This window comes from Pomacea canaliculata, linkage group LG2, assembly GCF_003073045.1.
Source record: "Pomacea canaliculata isolate SZHN2017 linkage group LG2, ASM307304v1, whole genome shotgun sequence".
NCBI lineage: Eukaryota > Metazoa > Mollusca > Gastropoda > Architaenioglossa > Ampullariidae > Pomacea > Pomacea canaliculata.
In genome coordinates this window covers 14,324,359-14,340,456 of record NC_037591.1, presented here as the reverse complement: position 1 = coordinate 14,340,456, position 16,098 = coordinate 14,324,359, and the positions used below count along the sequence as shown (strand labels likewise).

The window sequence follows — 16,098 nt, the reverse complement described above, 5'->3', positions numbered from 1 at the left end:
AGACTTCTCATGTTTTAGCTCAGCTGCATTCCTGAACACGTTGAGTCCCAAATGCTTATGTTGGTATTCCCTGCTTGCTTTGTACAGTGGACTAAGTTCTTTATACATAGGCCATACATTCTTGATCATTTTACTTTAGTTAACACCAGTCAGAATCAGCATACAACTGCATGCAATTTACATTTCACACAGGGGCACGTTGTAGTCCCAACCCACCTAAGGTCAAGTTAACATCAAGCTGACCTCAGCGACCATGATTACTGTAAAGGATAATCGTAATTATTAATTGGCGCTCTTTTTACAAGACTTAGTGAGCCATAAATCCATCAAGGCACAGAATATGTAGCATAAATAACTTTTAAAATTGCAACTACATTTAAATAAGCTCTACTTGCTATAGTAGTGGAAGAAATAGATAAGATTCACAGTGGGCGAAGGTATATAAGGAGATTCTTTAATTTCCATTAAACACAGTAAACAACAAATTAGAAATACTAATATAATTTTAAAACGTATATATATTATAAAAATAAAATGTTATTGCAGTCTCTTTTGTCTGCATCAACCCATTCACATAACCATTAAAGATCTCTTTTTTGCACACACACACACACACTCTGTTTCAATCCTATTCCACCATCTATCCTTAAATAAATTAAGTCCCAGACCAACTGTTTGTGCTATAATGTAACACTAGAAACCAGCTGCTTTTTTGACAGCTGAAGAAAACTTTAAAAGTCAAAAGTTTCTTGATATGAACAAAAGCATCTGGCAAGCCAGTAAAATGTAGAATATAGCAACACAAAATGCTCAGAAAAACAGTAAGCAATGCAAATTGTCTATATCACCATGGCTATAAAATAAACTTAACTTACCCATCATGAACTTTGAATATGGTAATATATATGTATGTGTGTGAAATGCAATGAAAAAACAAGAGCAAAAAAATCTCTTTTTGTTTTTGCAGTCATATATAACAAATATGGACCCACTAGAATACATGCTTAAATATGTCCATCTAAACAACAAGTTTATGATTAGGAGGATTGCCATGAAAACTACTGGAATGCTCATGTTGCATAAAGGTAATTATAAACACTGCAAGGTTTTATGATTCTACATGTGTACAATACCAATATCCAAATATGTCAAGACAACATTTTATAAAGTTACTTTCTTCCTATCTGCCATTTTCAAGATGATAAAATGAGAATACACAACAATAAAAATGGCAAACTACACCCAGTGCTTAGACATAATGAAGGATGATATGTAACAAAACACATTACTAAAATAAATATTTGGTTGTTCCTATATTGTTTGCAACTGTAGCAATATAGTATTCCTCTCTCTAATGCCTTCCTTACAGTATTTTTTAATCTCTCCACTCCTTTGGTACTTGTGAGTGTACATAAATGCGCTGCTGCTGCTGCTGCTGCAATGGAAATGTTATTTTGACAGCAAATCAGTAAGATACAGAAAAGTATTAGAGCATAAAATAAAATCTGAGATGGGCGCCAAAAAAAAAATTAATTAAAACTCCAAGTCAGGACAGTTTATTTCAAAAGGTCAAATCATATCACCCTTCACAGACCATAGACACACCCTAGCATGGAGAGGGCATGTACCTTAAGATAGCACTCTCAAAGAATTTACACTTTTATATAAATATCAATCACCTTTCTTCAGTTAGTCTGATTAGCAGAGACACTGTGTCGTTTTGAAATTCTGAAAGCTGAAAGTCAGAGGTCCAAAAATAATTTTTGTATAGGTTTCTCTTTCTCTTCAGCTGATGAACAGAATTGTAACTTGAAGACTTGTAAAGTGAATGCATGCAACTGGATTACTATTGACAGTTTTGCTCTAGTTTTCACAGTAAGATTCCCTTGTGTGCTAATAATATTGAATGTAGCACTCTTAAACATGAAAATGTGCATCAAATGTGCACCCCAACATCAAAACAAACTTTCAGGTGTAGCCTCTTGATTAAATTCTTTACACACACTGTCAACATAAGTACTATCAACAAAACTAAGTTCTTTATCTATAAAGTAAGGACAAGGCATTATGCATGCATCTGTGCATACATGGCTACTCAAATGATTTTATGTATAAGCATTGTTGGTTGTGTTAATGCTGCATGTACTTTAACCTCAGCTCAGTCACAGAAATAGCACGGACAGAAAGACATAAAGCTAGCTCCCAATAAAATATACCCCTTTTTCTATAATTAAACAAGTATACAGTTCCAAATGGAAAAACAAGAAAATTAAAATATATATTATAAATATATATATATATACTTATTATAAATATATATATATACTCTTTCCAAGACCTTTACTATGTATCTACAAATCAATGATTTTATGAAAGTATCACAAAATGTTCTGAAATAGACAAAGTAAATGTATCACAGCAAAAGTATAAAGAATGTGCACAAAATTTTAAAAACATTTATGACATTTATTCTCAGAAGAATTGTGGTCTCACAGCCTTGGTGACATTAAAAACTAGTCACTTGCAGTTTGTGCATCTATGCCATTAATTACCTTCTCAATTTTTGTCATATTAAAAGCTGTCTCTTTCTTTCTAGTCTTCATGAAACTGCCTGACAACAGCCTCTGTTCCTGTAGTGTTTCTAAAGAAAGTTTCATAAAATCTCCTCGACAGTATCCAGGAGGTAGTGGAAAGTCAAAAACAACTGGCTCATGGACAGGTCTGTACTGATCATTGCACACAGAAGCATTGATAAAAGTTGTTTTTCCATTTGAGAATACGCCATAACCTGTAACACAATCACCATAAACACTCAGAAGTTTATGTATGTACAATGATAAGGTCAAAATGTCTTGGATAAACTTTATGGGAAAGTGGTTTACAATATATTTGTTCTCAAACATGTCTGCTTTCCTATTTCAAAAAGAAACAGCCTCAAATTATGTACTACAGGACACAGCTGACACTGAAAACAAATTCATATGATTAGGCAAAAGTGCCATCACCATGAAGATGCATGTGCATGATGTTACAAACTGCTAAAAATGAAAAAAAAACATATTTTGTCAAGTAAATGGCTAAATTTGTTATGTAAATGTGTTTTACCATTATGGATATGTCCATAAACATGAAATTTGGGTTTCACCCGTTTGGTTACGGTATTTAATAGTTCAGCACATCCCACATGTTTGTCACTTTTTGTAGTATCTCCATATCCTGTCAGACGACACATAAAATATTTAAAGATCACCAGAAAACATTTCAAGAGATATATTTATGTCTTGTTTAAAAAAAATGTAAATGAAAATCAGTTAGAATAACTTAAAATCATTACACATAAAATTACTGCTCCTTTAACAAATAATAATAGCACCATGCAAAGATTCTTTCATGTTACAGTTGGTGTGTGTGATAAAGAAAATAATAATTTTTTTATTGGAAAGATGTTGAAATAAAATGAAATCTTCCAAAACTGTTTTTAATCATTCATTCTATGTTTTAAATAAACCAGTCTTGTATAATGTGGGGATAAAGATAAGGTTCTGTTTCTGTGGTCTTTGCTTATCAGTATCTTTTCTACACATATACATATCTGTTTGTATATATATATACAAAGAAACAGATTCCTGTAAACTATAGTCTTTAAGATATTGTGCACATAAATAAAAGCACACTCTGCCAACCTAGCGGTGGAGAATGTGTCAGAAGAATATCTGTATCAGTTGGAATCTTATCCCATATTTCAAGCAAAGGCAGACCCCGTGAACAGCTGAAACCTGATGTTCCAAATCTGGGAACCCTGCATTTAGGATGTACCCACATTTGAGCTGACAAGTATTCTTTCTTCATAGATTGTACTATACTCACATTATTTTTATATAAATATAAAATTTAACTCTATATATATATATATAGTATTCCTCTTTATTATCCCTTTACACAAATGAAATCTTGCAATGGGGATAGTTTATGACAAATTTAAAATAATATCAACATGCTACAAAAAATAGTGATACAGCTAATAACAGAAAAAAAGCCATTTTTCAAATAATCTAATTCAAAATTCTCCAATTTTTTTTTTTACAAGTTAGAACTCTTAAAATAATCAGACCAAATAAAAAAATTCCCTAGACAGTGCTAGATGCTGATTATTCCCCTCACAGGAACTGAAATTGTTCATTTGCCCAGTAATCTATATTTAAAAGTTTCCTACAGATTATTAAATTCTTGACAAAGTTACCATGGAGTTCCATAGATCTTGATGCCACAGATTTCAATAACCTCATCTTCAAGGTACAGAACATCATGCAGCAACTCCTTGCAACCTTGTGCTACTTCTTTGTGACTAGCAGTTTGTGGAAGACCAAGTTGCAATCTTTCAAGTGTTGGATGTGTTCCACCTCCACCAAATTCATCAAATGTGACTTCATGATTTCCTGCTGTCACAACTTTAATTCTGTGGGGAAGGTGAGCTTGAAAACAAAACAAAATGGAAGAGATACATACAGAACAGGTTCAGCAAAGACAAAGGATGAACACATATATATATCAAAGATTACAGAGGTTATACTTCTCTTTAAGTACAAGGACTTCTTGCAAATGAAAATTGAAAATTTAAGCAAATTTCTAAAACTTGATAAAGCTCACCCATGAAACTGTTAAAGCTTGTTATTTCACATGGCATTCCAGCCATTGTGAAGTCACCAGCGTGAAGAAGGATATCTCCATTAGGAATTTTGTTAGCAAATTTGATTCTGCCTGACTCAATGGCAGCATGTGTGTCAGAGATACAAACAAATCTTAAAGAATCAGGTGGTTGCGTTGCGGCATATGACCATCCAATGCGATAAACAGGATGAAGTTGTTTCAGTGTTTCCCACAGCAGATCAGGATTATGTGTATTGGGTTCCACTTCAATTTTAGCATTCAACGGTTCGGTTTGCTGACTCCCAGGGTTAGATTTATGTCTCCTTTTTTGACTGTTACTGCTGTTCATGTTTGAATCCTAATCTGTAATCATGGGAATGTCAAACTTCTTTATACCTCAATATTACCCTTCTCCCTATCTGCCTAAATGCTAATGACTCATTCTCCCACTTTCTTAATTGTGTCATCTGATTAATTAAATTGTCTCCAATGAGGGTAGATGTTAAAAGAAATAATGTAACAATGGAAATCAAATAAGCTATAAGAATCCAAGCTTCAAGATGCAAATTCATTCATTGAAGCTGAAACCATATGACAATAGAATTATTAAATAATGGACTGATTTATATTAATGAAGCCAATAAAGAATTTTGGTCATCTTGAGACCATAGATAATATATATGTATATGAAAAGTCCTTAATAGCCATAATAGCACTATTTTTTAATTTTGAATTACACATAAATGATTAGACTTGTTAAACTGAAAAAAGACATATACAAAGTAACTCTAACACTAAAAGCATGCATCCAAGTATGATACATAGATATATATATGAGAAGTATAGTACTGATAACGTACAAGAATGTATTTTTTTTTTAATATAAACTATTATTTTTGATAGTCCTTCTCTTGCAAATTTTACTTACATTCGATATTTCTTGCAAGCAAATAAATAATTAGTCAACTGTCACAAAGTTAACTGTGACTGTAAAACTGCTGTCGGTGTTTTTCCAGGATTTCCTATATTTATCTGTTGACTAAGCTGGCGCATGACCAAACACATAATGGTGAGGTATATATATATAGCAGTCACATTAGCAAATTGTACTTTGGTTTTTAAAAAGAGACTAGTTTTTCTTTGATTTTGGCAATGGTGCTTCCATTTCCTGATGTCGTTCTACCTCGCTCTATTTTCCAAATCATCAAAAGCAGAGGTAAAAGGTATTCTTTCCAACCGAAGCCAAGATTACGATCTTCGAGCGAAGCCAAAGTATTACCTCCCTTCCATCTGCGCACTCGAGTGTTGAAGGCAGAAAACTCATTTGCAAACTGAACAACGCAGTGATAGAAAATATAGTCATGTAAATGTTATAGTACAGCCGAACTCACCATCTTTGAGTGCATTTGTTTAAATTTCCACAACTCTCCCTCCCGTATACTTATTTTGGTACAAAGCTTTTCCAGCATCGTTTGCTAATTCGACCTGTGATTATGGCAGACTCCAATGCAGACGAAGACACACTTGCGAGTTTATTCCAGTCAGTTTGGGATACCTACATTTTCCTCGAGAGTCAAGAGGAATCTACAGGATCAGACAAAGTGCAGGTTTGATGATCATCTTTATTCGCCAGTATTATAGTTTCCAAGTGATGAGTGATATTGCTCATAAAAGAGTTCATTTATTTGCGAAGTGACATTGCACGAGAATAAAGTCTTACAGGTAGCACCCTCTTATTCGATAAATGCCATCTCACTCGCTGATGCCACTGTAGGCACTGCTATATGTACACTTAAGAAATGAAATGTAAAAGAAAATGAAAACGTCCTTCTTACACCCACACATCCGACGCAAGCTTCTTTCACAGACATGGATGAAAATGCGTGCATACACATACATATTCACCCTCTCTTTTGCTTAGGCTATACACTACCCACACATTTCAATTCCACTTCTTACATGCTGCACAGACATACCCGAATATACATGCACACTCACACACACTGCACACAGTGCCCATAGAGTTGTACGAGGCACATTCAACATTCAGTCCTTACTCAAGCCACAGCTGATTTCCATGAGGCTATTGCTTTGGCTTAAAAACTGTTTATCAAGCATGTTCTGGCCTGTTAATTTCAGTATTGACATCAGAGGAGGTATGCGACCAAAAAAATATATATATATATCGCTGAGTTTGATACAGCTAGCTCAAGTGAATAACCAAATGAATTATTGATAAATTAGACTTTATCATCATTTGTTTGAGAAATCTTCTTTTTTATCTTTGATTTGTATACCTGATAAATTAAGCTGTTGGCAATTATGTAACTCTTATTTGTAACTATTGCAGCTATAGTAATAATGATATGAGAACTTAATTGTATAGCACTGTTCCCCAACCAAAGTCAGGCTCACAGTCATAGTCCTTTACAAAACCTACTTTACATTTTTAGTAACTTTAAACTGTCCTATGCACTAATTAATGACATTAAATATATAAATATTCACTGTTACTGTTATTGCACTGGCCCCTTCTCACCCCAAAACACATACACACCACAGAGACATGTCCACAATCTAGGACAAGAAATAACTATAGATAAGACTTACACACACATTCTCTCTCTTTCTCTCCCTCTATCACACACACACACAGAAAGCGCACATCATAAATAAAGTTTCCATGTTTATTGTCTTATTTAGGGAAAGAATGTTAAGAGAGGAACAAAGAAAGGAAGTGTCTGTTGTGTGTACCAATAGAGAGAGAGAGTGTATGTGAGAGAGAAGGAGAGTACATGTGTATGTTTAGTTAAATGTATACGATCTTCATAATAAGAATAACATTAGCATAATAAATAGTGGCTATGACAAAGGCAGAGATTTGCAGTCATGCTACCTTTGAGGCAAGATATTTCACTTCAGTACATTTCTCAAGTTCCTACTTGACTCTTTGACCTGGTTTAATCATGCTACTTTTCAGGTAGAGGTAAGAAAAGCCCTGGCAAAGGCTGAACAGGCCATAAACATGGTAAACCAGTTGCAGCTTTTCAGTGATAATGAAGATATTGATGAAGTTGCAACAAATGAAATCAGGTTTGATGCTGGGTTTTTTTGCCCCCTTAATCTTTTCTCAGAATGCTCTGTAGTTTTGATATTTAAAAATTGCTTCAGAAATGTATACAATGTTTCTCAAGGGTTTTTATTTCTTTTTACCTGAAAGGATGAGACATTATGGTCTTATTGAATCCAGTGTACCTACAGACCAGAATTAAATTTGTATTTAGAAGTATTTGCTCTATGCCATCATTTGCACATTAAATAAAATTTATTTAGATCAAGTACTGTTAGATCAACAACATGAACACCTGTGCATAAACTAACAAAGTGTCATCATCATGGCCACCGTCATCATCATCATCATCATTAAATTAAATGTTTGTGGTTACAGGTATATGCTCCTCCCAGCATTGTTTGCATATTTACATGGGCTCAACACACATGCTAGTCGTCTAGAAAGTGTAAAGAAGGCAAAGGTATATACTCCTGTTCATGGCCAGTGCACTCTTAGCAGCTTCATTTAGCGTTCATGAATAGCGTTCATTTAGAATTTTAGATAAAGCAGGATTACTGCCAGCCTTTCTAAATCTGACGTATTATTTGCTTTTGTTTGTTTGGGTATTTTGATAGGGAGATGGGATTTGGGAAAGTTCTGTTGCACCATACTATCTCTTCTGTTGGCCATGGCTGTTGCATAGGAAGTTCTGGGCAAAGTAACTAAAATCAATCTTTGCCTAATATTAGTGGTACTCATTTCTGTATTTGTTTGTGTATAGTTGGCATAGCAATTTTGAGTAAATACTTGTATTTGTATTCTCTTGAAGAGCCACTACAGAGATTTCTTGAAAATGTGCAAGTCATACAAAGTATCGGCAGTATATATTCCTGTTGATCCTGAAGATGAAGAAGACAGCACGGATAAATCTCCTGAAGCTAGCATTGTAAAGTGAGTGAAAACTGAAAGTGTTATTTCAGCTATGTACAAAGAAAGTCCCTATATTATTCAGGGCAAGCAATTCTTCGTCATACTCTTACATCATCAGCTATCATTCCCCTTTTTGTCATCTTCTTATACCTGCATCTGCCTTTTTGACATCATCATTTTTAAAGCTTAATTTTAGTTTCAAAGTTTTTACTTGTTACAGAAGCAAAGATCTCCAAGCTATGGCTGTTCAGCGTCATTCAAAAATTGAGAGGTATCGGCAACGAAAGGAGTTGGAAACTCGCCTGAAGGATCTCTCTTTGCTAGTTGAGAAGGAAACCGTAGATGAAGAAACCAAGGCAAGATAACATCTTTTGTCACATTATCATTGTACTCATTAATCAGAGATGTGTTTTCCAAGTTCCCTTCCACCCACCCCTACCCCCAACTGCACCTACTTGCTCTGGTAGATTAAAACAGTCAGATAATATAGTAGACATTTCTTAACTGAAGAAAGCATACATTTTAAGCTAGTCATATGATCATCATTCCCCATTATAAACCTAACTGTAAGTAACAGTAAGTTGACACATACATAAATGACATAAAATCTAGGGAAGATATAGTTCATAATTATTGTTTGTTTCTCATTAATTTTTTTTTTTTTTTTACTTTTTCAGAGAGAATTTTATCTTTCTCAAGTAAAGCGATGGATAAATATTGCTTTGGATGAACTGGACAGTTTCACTCGTAATTCTGTTTTTGTTTTGTCTTAAAAGTATTGTCATTTTTACTTGTCAATAAGAATTATTTCATGAAATACTGTCAGACTATATGTATCTAAAAGAATATCCTTGTTATAATTCTGCACACATCTCCGAACTTGTGTATCATTCTGTCCGCAGTACTCACTGAATGTGCATGCACTGCAAAAACAAAATACAGAAACAGTACAAAACTAGATAAGCTTTCTTTGATAGTTTTTGCTAAACATTAAGTCACTGAGTCATTGAAGGTTTTATTGTATTTTTTTTTTTTTTTCCTCTCACCAATTGTATGTGTGTGTGCGCTTATCTCCAACCTTGGGCTTCACTACTAAGTGTTGAAAAGCATGAAAGGTAAGTTTAGGCCTTTATTTTTAATATGCTATTTATTTCAGAGGAAATACAAATCCTTAAGCACATGGCACAGATGAAAGACCAGCAGGGGCACAGTCATCACAGGGAACCACCTGGTGCTGGGACTCAACAAAATCCAAAGGTGAGCTTTACAGTTTGAATGGATTTTTGCAAGTGCAGGAACTGTAAAGATTTTCATACAATTTTATCTATTTGCACGTAGATGCATGCACATTCATCTGTATAAGCAAACATACACGCAAACCTCATTTGCTTGTGTAAATATGGTAATTTCTTTGTGTGCAGCCTCTTCGTCCATTTATCTTGACAAAGGATGTCCTTCAAAAGAAGGTAATAGGTGCTGGCTATCCAGCCTTGCCAACAATGACAATAGATGAATTTTATGAAAAGAAGGTGGCTGATGGAACTTTTGCAAATCTTCATTCAGGACAAGGAGGGTGAGAGCATCATTTGTAAGTTTTTAGTCAAGTTTTTAGAGAATTTGGCTCCCAAACCACAGGAAAAAGATGAACAAAGAGCTTAGTTATATTTTCGCAGGTTATGGCATGCTTATGACTACATTACTTAAAGACACATTTCACTTGTAATTTTTTCATGTGTGACCATTACTCTCTGTAGGAAAGCCATAGACATCAAGTGTGAACATCAGAACCTCTTTTCAATATCTTTAAGCTTTTATTTAAACTTATTGTTGTGTATTTGATGCTACAACCTGTATCGTAGATTGCATCCTCAACATTCCAAGCTGATCTGTTAAATTCATACTATAAAATTAAATGTTCCAAATTGTTTTCATTTTCTTATGTGGTAGGATAACATAGGAACAATTCTTACCTCCCCTTTCACATAACTGATGTTTGAGGGAGGGATTTCCTCTTAACATCCGATGTCTCAGCCATTTCCTATCATTTTTCATCATCTGTTTCCAGTCATAGTCAAATAATGCTATGATTTCAAATTAAATATTATCCCAATTTCAGTGCATAGTTTAAGCCAAAACTCAGAGTTTATTACAGAGCAGCAGTAAATTTCCTAAAGGTGACTGTGTTGTCAATCTTTGTCATTACTTCGCTTATTGACTGGCAGCATTCCAGTCTACTGTAAACACCACCAGCCAGTCATGCTGAAGTGGCTTTTCTACTTTCACTTGTTCCTGTTAAAAGAGTAATAGCAGCATTGTATCATGCTGGACAATAGTTCATGACAGAATTAAACACTGCCAATGTCATATGTCTGTTTTGTTTTGAAATGATGTCAGAAATGTTGAAAAAGATCAACGCCAAATTTATATATCAAGCATAAAGAGCAAGGTTATCTTCTGCTGTCTTGCATAGATCTGTAAAAGCCATTCCTTTATTAGCATCCCAGAAAGCACGGTCAGAGTAAATTTCCTTCATTGTATAGTGACACCAGATAATTCTGATCATCATGAAGAAGTCAAATGGCGTTCATCTTTCAATTACTGTTACAAACGGCATGTGCTCTCTCTGTTCTAGTCTATCCCTGCAGGATATGGCTTTAAACCCAGAGAAAGCAGCTAAAGAACAAGAAGAAGAAGACGCTGAGGAAGAGAGAAAACGAGAAAATGATGACCCTGAGATGCTGAGAAGAGCACGAGCAATGGATGAGTTCAAAGATGGTATGATGGAGTAGAATTTGCTTCAGTTTTGAAACTCTGTTTTTGGTTTTATTGGTTTTGAGATAGTGTGATTGATTTGGTCTTTTTTTATCTGTAAGTATAACATTGTATGTATATGCTTCTTTTGTGCTTTATCTTGTAGTTTTTTTAGTGGCCATGAAAACACAGTATCAAGCTAATTTTAATGTGTTATATTGCTTGACATCATTTTGTAAGTTTAATGTATTAGGGTTGTATGATTTGTGTTTGAATGTGTGCACACATACCTACAAGCATGTAGAGATGTATATACATGTGTACATCCAAGTATCCATGTTTGTAAATTGATGTTTTCATTGTTTTCTTCACAGATCATCGAAGAGGCTGGGGAAACCGCCAAAATATGGGATAAAAGAGACTGTTTCTACATACTGAGGCTTAATGTGGAATTCTTGTCCTAAAGACTTGTCCTATAACTGTGTTAAGGTACCCAGGGCACTAATGGAATGTTAATTCCAAAAAATATGGCTCTTTAACCCCTCTGATCTTGAGGAGAAGCTCTTGACCTTTTATCATGACACAACCACAGAAAAATCTGCAACATGCAGCAGAGAACCCTCCTTCAAGACAACAGCTGCTTATAGTACTTACTACTGGTTGATTGGGTGTGTACTAATGTAGAGAGTGTGAGGAAGGAATGAGGCTCTTGATATTAATTTTTTTTTTTAGGCAGAAATAAATAAGAAACAAGGGTTTGAATAACATTTTGTGAATTGTTTGTGGTGGCTCATCATTAAGTTTGAGAAATTTACCTCTGATAAATGATCGAGTGTGTGGAAGAAGGCCTTTTTATTGATCAAGTTGCTGTGTACCTGACTTCATTAATTATTGATTTTAAGTAAAAACTTTAGTACACCATATAATCCAAGTAAATGTCTGTAACATGCAGTAGTTACCTTGGGTCATTCACCTGACAGCTTTTTAGCAGAGTATTTAAGCATGGCTTACACATCTGCAGGACAAATCCAATTTTTGAGTACCAACAGCTGGGGAGATTGTAAAAAGAGAGTCTTTTTCCCCATGTCTCTTTCAACAGAGCTTTCTTAAGTATATTTCTATGAAGAGGTATTCAAAGTGCTATTACATATACCTAGAGGTAGACAGATTAATGGGTGTGGTAAGATACTTCTTTGTGGTCTCTCGGTTTTAAAATTGCACTCTTTATGTTCAGTGCTTTTTATGATGTACATGTGTTCATGGGAGGTCATCCTGCTGAATGACAGAATAAATACTTCTCCTTACCCTTTGATAGAAAGCGGGTTGCTAACAGAGCCTCTGTAGAAGTGCAGGTGAACGTACCAGTGTATTGTGCCTCATGGTTTCTCCACATCTTCTCTCTGTCGTTGTCAGTTCAAATTTTCCTGCTCCAGTATAGACACCGACTACACAGAATTTTCTCCCTGCCAAAATGTCCACCATTCTGACTGACGAAACTTCGTCCTGTAAAACGCCATCCAATTGGTTGTGAAGTTGGCGAGACAGAAGATATGACGTTTCAAAAGCTATGAGCAACGCTTCCCTGTCGGTATTCTGGGGGGGGTGGGTCTGCATGATTGTTTCTCCTTTCATCTTTTGTATTCTGTTTCATACTAATAGCTGCCTTCAGGACCACCGAGAGCCAGCGCGGGCCTTGAGGCAGACGACCTCTCCTTGCCCCTTATAATGGTAGATTATTTTCCCAGTATATAAAAGTATGTTTACAATTCGATTGTCAATATCTACATTTCATTCAGTAACGTAATGTACAGACTGCAAACATTAGGACAAGTGCGCTAGGATTTACATCACTACTTGAACATAGAGTTGTTTACACATGAGTGGTTAGTAGGTGAGGAAGAATGACGGTAAAGGATCAAATATTATATCCCGCTCCATAGAAAAAATCCCCAGAGTGAAGAATGTTATGTCGGTAGCGATGTCAAAACCTCGACAGATTAGAAAAACAAAGGCAATACAATTGTTCCATTCGCCTATTGCAGGTGTGATAAAGGTGCTATTAGCAGTCTATACAGTACAAGGAAATGCCCGGGCATTACACAAACGCAGCACTGTCCGGGCTAATAATATAGGTCCTTACAATACCTGGCTCACACATTGCCTTAAAATTACAGAGTGGTGCTTTGCGGATATACGGATACGAATGGTTTATTTGTTAAGCCTTGGGGCCCATTCAAAAGAGTGGGCATACGTTTCAGAGAAAGAAATATAATACCCAATAGATGAAAAGTATATTTAGCATAAAGTAGCATTTGTTTTCTTTATCACTAAATATAGAAACTTGGCAAGGTTTGCTTTGTGTAATAACAACAAAAAACTGTTTATGAAGTGGCTAAGAAAGACTTCAGTCACGTCTGCCGGCGATGAAACCAAGATTATGCGCGACACAGAAAGCACACACTAGCAGAGCAGAGCAAGTTTTGTGTGTATGTGCGAGAAGGAGAGAAAGAAAAAAAAAATTGAGTGTGTGCATTTGAATGACTGTATGTAAGTAAACTAAAGACAGAATAGCCTACAGACTGCTGCAGGCTTTGTGTTGCAACACTGAATACTGAAGACCGTAAATTTCTGGTAGTTACGAGTGTCTGCTAAGATAAACAGCTGTTACGGGTGGGGTCAGTAAGTGCTGGGGGTGAATAAGGGGGTACTATTTATTGGTAAAGTTACTGCTCCTCGGTTGTCAAGTTCAGTCGCTGTTACGGAAAATACGCACCAAATGTTTACTTTACGACCACCAAAACGTCTTCGGTCTCTTCTCTGGGCACACAAAAGCGTACCAGACGTTTACCGAGGAGGATATTTACATCACCTGGAAGACCCGTTTTCAGTTCCGCAAACAAACGTCACATGTGGCTTGAAGTAGTCCTTTAAAGATGAAGAACGAGCTGGTCTCTTTTTTTCAGGTGTGTTTACACGCTCACATATGTATTGAGGCTGAATCTTTAAGCAGGGCTTAATCTTAAGATCTCAATGAGTCTGACCTGCAACAGTTGTTTAGAATGTAAGAAGAATATTGAGTTTTTTTCCCGTTTAGGTTTCAGAATACTGCTTTCGACCGTTTTCCCCCGTAAGCATATCTAGAGCGAGACAGATGCTCGAGTAGGGGTGAGAGGTGGGACAAGCACATCTGGCACAGAGAGAAGCACTCCGAGGGTTTTGAAACTCCTCTCCTATGCACGGTGTCTCTATGTTCGCTTAGGTGCGAGGTCCTCCAGGTGAGTAAGAAATAATATATGAACTGTCAAGTGTACTCTCCTAATCCTTCACCGTCATCACCCTCCTTTACAACAAGGGGAAGGTGCTAACTCCCGTGAGTACGAGTGTACTGTAACAGCCTGGGGCCACGCCTGACTCCCGCAGAGACCGTGGCTGACAACTGAGACATGATGCATTTTTTATTGTTATTTTTATATACTCTGTATGTGACCTTTATGCACAAGTTTTCGAAGACGTTAAAGCAGAGTAATGTTCACACAAAGCATTTTTTTTACCTACGTCATGTAAGGGAAACCAAAACGAATTTACGATACTCTCTTTTTTTTTTTTTTAACTTAAATTCCTGCTTTCTCAGTCGTGTGGTTCTTTTTTTTTTTTTTTTTCCTTTGTAACGATCACTTACAACACCGACAACCTGGACAATTTTTTGTTGGTTTTTTTTTTCTGTTTTTCCTTCTTTTTTTTTTTGGCTCACTTCTTCATATGTAATGGGATATTCGCCTTCAGTCTCGCATACTTGGCTGCTATTATTTCAGTCGCAAGTGTCAGGCACATTATGATAAAGACGTTTCTCTTCAAGAATCTGCCCACTACCTGCTCATTGCCCTTGTACAAGTGTTGCTTTGCTCCGTAAGTACTTTATACTGCCCCTATACGTTCTACACTGCTCTTTTGCGAGTGTCGAATCAACCGACCCACCCTCTATAAGTGCTTTATTGCCCTCTGCAAGTAGTATATTGATCTCTGCAAGTGTTTTGTTGCCCCCACGAGTGTCGTGCCGTGCTTTCCAGCAAGTATCTTTGTGGTCTGTAATCCTACAAATGCCACAGCTGTCTTACTGTGATGTCCGATAAACGCTCGAGGAAGTCACTGCTGTCTGACAACAAACTTCTATTACTGGACTGTGGGCAGAAGATTTTTTTTTTTTTTTCAGTTAAATACTAAAACGAGGTCAGTTGTATACAAAGCTTCCGGTTTAGTCACATTCTTTGTTTAGGCTCGCCGAGACTAACAGCGGAGAACTTCGCAAGACGCTAGGCGTTGGTCTTGGCAGACAGACAGCAATCCACCTATAGACACCCGTGGGCTGAGCATTCAGTTCTGTAATCCCACTGGGTAGTGTTTGTCAGGATTGTTTGCCTGTTTAAGCCCGATTTTTTTTTTTTTTTTTGGAACTGACATTTTTCATACATACAAGCATGTGCCTATACTTTGACAATAAAATCTCCTCGGGCCCATAGTCACTAGCGTTCTGTGGATACCAACTGGCTCCTGTCCATTAATTCACTCCCTACCCTTCCTCCCAGTCCAGACCACTCCTGCTTCATTACGTCATTGTGTACAAAGGCCATGCAGTTACCTCCCTACCTGTCTCCATCACGTCTGCTAACCTTTTGTTTTTTCGCGACAGCGAGTGTAAACGCGCCTGTGTTAGAAGACTA

The 16,098-nt window shown here is 36.2% G+C and overlaps 2 protein-coding genes across 2 annotated transcripts; one reads left to right on the top strand and one right to left on the bottom strand.

The window, feature by feature from the left end:
• Window positions 1-433: 433 nt before the first annotated feature.
• LOC112554825 (UPF0046 protein C25E10.12-like) lies at window positions 434-5,756 on the bottom strand. Its single transcript, XM_025222882.1, has 6 exons — window positions 5,576-5,756; window positions 4,648-5,010; window positions 4,241-4,472; window positions 3,684-3,799; window positions 3,106-3,216; window positions 434-2,788 (listed from the first exon to the last, which is right to left on the bottom strand). The coding sequence occupies exons 2-6, from the start codon at window positions 4,994-4,996 to the stop codon at window positions 2,514-2,516; spliced, it is 1,083 nt and encodes a 360-aa protein (XP_025078667.1). The 5' UTR covers window positions 4,997-5,010; window positions 5,576-5,756; the 3' UTR covers window positions 434-2,513.
• A 197-nt stretch (window positions 5,757-5,953) lies between these two features.
• LOC112554836 (immunoglobulin-binding protein 1-like) lies at window positions 5,954-12,698 on the top strand. Its single transcript, XM_025222893.1, has 10 exons — window positions 5,954-6,254; window positions 7,628-7,740; window positions 8,096-8,180; window positions 8,529-8,650; window positions 8,850-8,985; window positions 9,307-9,376; window positions 9,786-9,886; window positions 10,051-10,202; window positions 11,262-11,404; window positions 11,755-12,698. The coding sequence occupies exons 1-10, from the start codon at window positions 6,141-6,143 to the stop codon at window positions 11,793-11,795; spliced, it is 1,077 nt and encodes a 358-aa protein (XP_025078678.1). The 5' UTR covers window positions 5,954-6,140; the 3' UTR covers window positions 11,796-12,698.
• The last annotated feature ends 3,400 nt before the right edge of the window (window positions 12,699-16,098 follow it).